General features: G+C 37.0%; 1 protein-coding gene across 1 annotated transcript; it reads right to left on the bottom strand.

The window, feature by feature from the left end:
- Positions 1-344: 344 nt before the first annotated feature.
- Positions 345-2,288, bottom strand: LOC114729166 (DEAD-box ATP-dependent RNA helicase 35). Its single transcript, XM_028916140.1, has one exon. It carries the CDS (start codon positions 2,274-2,276, stop codon positions 510-512), a length of 1,767 nt encoding a protein of 588 aa, XP_028771973.1. The 5' UTR covers positions 2,277-2,288; the 3' UTR covers positions 345-509.
- Positions 2,289-6,360: the final 4,072 nt, after the last annotated feature.

The following is a 6,360-nucleotide window of genomic DNA, read 5'->3' as shown; positions in this document are numbered from 1 at the left end:
TAGACCTATTTGTCCTTTGTTAAATTAGAATGACTAATCTGGAATTTCAAAATTCAAATAATATTTATATGGGATTTTCCCATTATTTTATAGATTGTTATTTTCTTATGAAGTTTTTTTTTTTTAAAAAACTTCATATATGTTTAATATATATATATATATATATTTTATGAAGTTATATATATTGAATATAAATAAAGTTAACAAATATTGAATTTTAGGTCAGATAATGAGTATGGTAGCAGGGGAAGAGGTTATAGAAAGTACCATACAATTGCAACGAGCCAACGGAGACCATTTACTTCTATGGGCATAAAAATAAGTGCAGCAACAGGAAGTCGTTATAGGGAGAATCTTTCGAGACCGCATGAACATATGATAATCAATCCAGATGAATGAAGCACAACATTGGACATTTAAGATATGAAATACAGTTGATAAAATTTCATCCGACAAAAATCATGTCGCAGTTCCAATACATAAACTGATACACAATGAAGCGGTGCTTTTCATATTTCTCCTCTGTATCCACCAGAACCAAAATAATCCCTTCTGTTATTTGCAATTGCCATGCTCTTCTGATGTTCCAATTTGGGGCAGTCCCGAATGCGATGACCAAGCCCACCACAATACGCACAGCCCTTGACCCCACTTTTATCTGTGATTTCCTCGTTATATTCCATTGGATCATTTAGCTCTGCTAAAACTGGGGGAATGCGCTGTTTAGCTTCTTGCAGCAGATGTTTCAAGTCAAGCAAGGTTGTCTCAGTTTGATTCTTGTTAATGAACGTTGTTGCTATGCCAGTCTTGCCACATCGTCCAGTTCGTCCAATCCTATGAACATAGTTTTCAATTTCAGCAGGCATGTCATAGTTAATAACATGCTGAATATCAGGAAAATCCAATCCTTTGGATGCAACATCAGTTGCAACCAACACATCTTTCTTTCCAGACTTAAAGGCTGCAATTGCATACTCTCTCTCTTCCTGATCTTTGCCTCCATGAATAGCCACTGCTTCCACTCCTTTCAAGAGAAGATATTCATGAATGTCATCCACATCAGCCTTATTCTCACAGAATATTAAAACTGGAGGTGGGGTTTTTTGCAGGCACTCAAGGAGATACACTATTTTTGCCTCTTGCTTAACATACTCTACCTCCTGGATTACGTCAAGATTTGCTGCCCCTGCTCGCCCCACATTGACAATGACTGGTTTCACTAGAGCACTTCTAGCAAAATTCTGAATTTTGGTCGGCATAGTGGCAGAAAATAAGAGCGTCTGCCTTTGAGCTTTGAAGTGATCAAACACTTCTCTAATGTCATCTTCAAATCCCAAATCTACCAATCTATCAGCCTCATCTAATGTTAAATACCTGCAATTATCAAGATTCATTTTTTTCTTTGCTAACATATCCTTTAACCTCCCAGGGGTGGCAACAACAATGTGGACACCCTTCTTCACAACTTCTAGCTGTGACCTCATATCTACCCCACCAATACAAAGCAATGGCCTAAGCTCAGGATATCCAGCTTCTCTCAGAGGTATCAAGAACTGTTCAACTACTTCATAAGTCTGTCTAGCTAGTTCCCTTGATGGGCAAATAATCAGACCAAACGGACCTTCTCCTGGAACAATAGGCATCATAATTTCCTCTTGCAGTGCCACCATAATCATTGGCAACACAAAGACTAGAGTTTTCCCTGATCCTGTGAATGCAATTCCAATCATATCCCTCCCGGATAAGATCACAGGAAGGCCTTGTACTTGGATAGGCGTTGGTTGTACAATACCTTTTGCTTTCAACTTCTTCAAAATAGGCTCAGGAAACCTCATATCCTTGAAATTCTTAATTGGGGGTGGGATGTCTTCACCATCGACTATTATATGCCACTGCTTCCGAATCAAATCGCATGCATTTTTAGACATTCTTCTGATTGGCAAAGGTGGTTTCCATCCAGTAGGCAAAGGATCTGTATAGGTGATTCCCTTCGCCAATTCCCGAACAGACATCAGAGTTTTTCGATCTGACAAGTTCTCGATCATTTCTTTTTCTTGTTGGACAAGCTGCTCTGTTGGACTAATCTCAGGTTGATCCCGTTTCAACTGTGACACCTTAACCAAAAGACTTGGTTTAGCTTCAGCTACTCTTGATTTCTCTAAATCATCATCAACTGTGGCGGAGGATTTTCCTTTTCGCTGAAGAATCTTCTGAGCCTCCATGGCCCTACGCTTGGCCACAGGCACATACTCCACGTAATCATCATCTTCCTCCATATCTATTATGAAATTGACCACAAAATTGCAGTTCCTATAATAGATTTTGGAACAAAACAAAAATTATTACCAACACAAGCAATTAACTAATGACATAAAATTCACTAATTTTAGTGTCCTAAAAGCTAAGGATGGCAATGAGGAATAATAGGGTGAGTTTTTTTACCACTTGTCCCTGTCTTGTTCACTCACGGGTCATTTGGTACACATCAAGTAAAAGAATGAAAATTGAATCGGAAAAAAAAAAATTGTCAGTAACCATCATGTTAAACGACTAATGAAAAAAGCATGACATTGTTTAATAATGACAATAAGGACAAGATAGACATTGCTTGTTAGGGCTGCACAACACAATCTGGACTCAGAGCCCAACCCAAAGTAGGGCTGCACAACGGATAGAGCGACCAGACTGAACTAGAGTCTATCCTGAAGTCTAGTCTGTTTCATAGACGGGCTAGGTTAGGCAATCTGTGGTCCAATCTAGTCTAGTAGCAACCCAAGGTGGAGCTTGACCAGACTTGGTCCACCAAATAGGGCTGCACAAAGACAAGACTCGACCAGGCTAAGCATCAATCTAAAATTTGGTCTAAAAGATAACCGGGATCAACTTTTTTGTCTGAGGACCGGTCCAGTCCGGTTTGGCCTCAAACCATGACTGGGTGGCAACAAAGCTATTGTTTTGGGAGGCTTCAATCCACAGATCAGAAGAAAACCTGCATCATGCATGATGTAGAAGGGAAAAAAATATTCCTTAAAAGGACTTTGTATGTGCCATTTAAATCATGTAGAGCTCCTGACTTGTGACCTGTGAATGTACATCATGCAATAGAATGCAATACCATTAGATGATATAAAGCAATAAAGCAATTTTAACAGTAGCTTCTCATCCCACCACCTTCATCGCATATCTCAACAATTTCTTCCAGGGGCTTGTAATTGTAAAACCAAGCACAATTCCAAAAAAATAAATTAAAGCCAGGTAACGATGAACAATAACAAGCCAGAACCTGAATCCAATAATAAGCATGCAGTAGTACTGTTTCACGCCCTCTGTTGCCAAATAAACATTGAACAGCAAAAAGCCAGGAACCATTTAATGCACTCTATTCCCAAACATCGAAAAATTTTAAGGTCACAGAAATTCCACTCCCTCAGTTGCTTCACCTCGAGAACGAGAAGGGGTGAATGAAGAGGAACAGGAATCCTACCTCACCAAAGAGGATGGAGACGAAGCGGTTCCTGCAGCTCGACAAGGACCCACGACAACAACTCCACAAGCAGCTCGACGAGAAGCCGCAACCCCAAGCAGATTCACGAGGACCCACGAATCACAACCACAAGCGTCGACGACGACGTACGAGTCACGACCACGAGAAACTCAGTGTGGGAACAAGAGCTAAGAGGGAGTGAGGGATGGGCTCGACGAAACAAGACGGCTAGACGGGGGAAAGAGACTGGATCTGCGTTTAATCGAAGGAAACAGAATGGCCGAATGAGATAGCGAAGAAAAAAGATATATTAAAAAGGTTTATATTATTGATTTTTTTTTTTTTGCCAACAGGTTTATATTATTGATAGCCCTTGCAACTTGATTAAATTTTTATTTTAGTCCCTATATTTTTTCCCATCAAAACATTAGCCTCTATTTATATGGATTTGGATTTGAGTTTAAAAGTGATAATAAGTACAGGGATCAAAACTAAAATGTATTAAAGTATAGAAATAAGAACCAATACATTTAAAAAAAAAAACCAGAACCAATTACTGTTAAAAATATAAATTTAAAAAATACAACTTAAATGTGTGATAGGACAAAGAAATATTTTTATTGATAAAATTAATTTTTAACAATAAAATCTAATTTCAAACATTTGAATTTATGCTTTGTTTTCTTATCTTCAAATCTGATATCATCAACATGAGAGGGTGTGATCATTTTTAGCGAGTAGAACCCTTTTTCAATTATATCAACATATTTTTAATTAAGTACAAATGACTTATGTGTTGAGAACTCTTACAAATGACTAGAAATATATTGCTTACAACTGGAAAAAAAAGGATTGAAAATAATCACATAAAGTACTTCTAATAAAAAACATGAGGTAAGGAGCATTTAACATTTTGAAATATTTTTTCAGGCACATCTAGTGTTCTAAAACTTTTTATGGTGCAATTTCAATACTGAACTAATTTTTTTGGTGCAATCTCATTCAATCCTAACCAAAATTTAAGATTGTTAAAATAATGACTAGGAAAATTTTTGACCAAAAATTATCCAAGTGTTAGGGCTGCTGAAATGGAAATCTGACCCCCCCCCCCTAACTTGTTTTATTTATTCTGGTGCAAAAACTTGGTTTCTCCCCTCCGATTCAGGAATTAAAATCTTGTGATATCACTAATGCAATTTCTTTTGACAACCCATTTGTGGTGCCTCTTCTAGCCTCCCTCTATCGCCAAAGAAGTCAAATTTTCATCTTCCTCCAAGCCGCCTCTCCTTTATTATTAGAACCAACAAATCCTAATGCCTTCAACAAACCCACTATCTTTATGTACCCAAATCAAGTGCAGTAGACAAATGTTTCTCTTGTGTGGGTTGGGACATTGGGTGCAAGCTTGCAATGCTTTCCATGGCTAGTTGATATTAGAGACCTACGGATTGGCTAGAATCAAGTAACAAATGGATGGAGACCCCAAGAAAACTTGCCTCTTGTAACCCCAAATACAAGAAACCGAACAAATGATCTAGGTAAGACCTTAAGAGAACTTATCTCTTACAACCTTAGTCATGAAGACACCATAAGGTTCATCATTCCCTTAATAAGGTTGATATGACCAATTATAATTGATATTATTAGAGAAAAAAATACAAGTTTTGGACTGGCTCACTTTCTATCTAGAACCAACATAAAACTTACAATAATCTAGTTAGTAGCAAATTCTACAAAGAGAATTAAATCATTTGCAAACAACAAGTATGACATAGAAGGTCCATTCTTATTCAGTCTAATAGGTCTCTAATTGCTATTATGAATCTCCTCTTATATCGAGTGAGCAAATTTATTAATGCAAATGACAAACAAATAAGGTGATAGAGGATCACTCTTTCTTAGCCACCCTAGACGGGGTGAAAGCTTGTCACACCTTACTTATATAATACCTTAGCATTCATTTAGAACCATTCCAGACCACTTTGGATGGTCTTAAGCTTAAAAATTTCAATTTGGACGTAAATTTTCGAGAAATTACTGTTTACTGTCCAGTTTTCATATTACAGGTCCAACTTTGAAAAATCATAACTAATTCTAGAAAAATCGTATGGAGGTGTTCCAAAATTCTACGGAAAGCTCTTTCAATGCTATTTAAGGGGAAAATACTCAATTGGACTTATTCTTGCCCAATTCGTACAGTTTATTGGATTAAAATTACTATTCATTTGGTAAAATCTGGACTTTCCAGATTCTGCGCCTTAACTTCGAAAATTCATATCTCATTGTATACACATCCAAATGATGTGATTTACCACTCATTTTAAAGCTTGGGATATGCATTATAAGTGTACCAAATTCCGTAGCTTAACTCATTCATATGATAGGTCGAACTGAAGCTTGAAATTAACTGCTTCAGGACCTACGTTTTATCCCTTAATATCTCCTTACTTTAATTCTTTTTATTTCTTTGACATACATAGCATGGGCTTAATCTTTCTCATTCATACTCATATACTTTCATTCATGCCATAAACATCCTAAGCATATACATTGAAGTAATGGCATTCATAACATAATTTATAGCATAGGAGAATTATACATTGAATATTAATATCATTCATTTGCCTTAATAATTCTCCACTTCTTCTCCTTGCTTCTCATGCCATTAGTGCCCATCATTGATTGACCTAAACGGTTGGTTAGGAAGGGGGTGAGATTTGGGGGAATCTCAGTAGCAAACATTACCACATACATGCACAAGATGGATGCTAGTGTATGGTATGTAGTTTTTCATAAATTTAAGTTAACTAGTGACATGCCATCATGCTTTATGCTTGGTATAAAAATGCATGGCCATGGGAACATATTAAAAACAT

The sequence above is a fragment of the Neltuma alba genome, unplaced genomic scaffold (genome assembly GCF_004799145.2).
Source record: "Neltuma alba isolate B1F8T4 unplaced genomic scaffold, ASM479914v2 tig00012607_pilon, whole genome shotgun sequence".
In the NCBI taxonomy this organism is placed as follows: Eukaryota; Viridiplantae; Streptophyta; class Magnoliopsida; order Fabales; family Fabaceae; genus Neltuma; species Neltuma alba.
This window is presented reverse-complemented; position numbering and strand designations above follow the sequence as displayed.

Coding starts and splice junctions, on each gene's coding strand:
- LOC114729166 (XM_028916140.1), bottom strand. CDS start 2,276: ATGGAGGAAGATGATGATTACGTGGAGTATGTGCCTGTGGCCAAGCGT.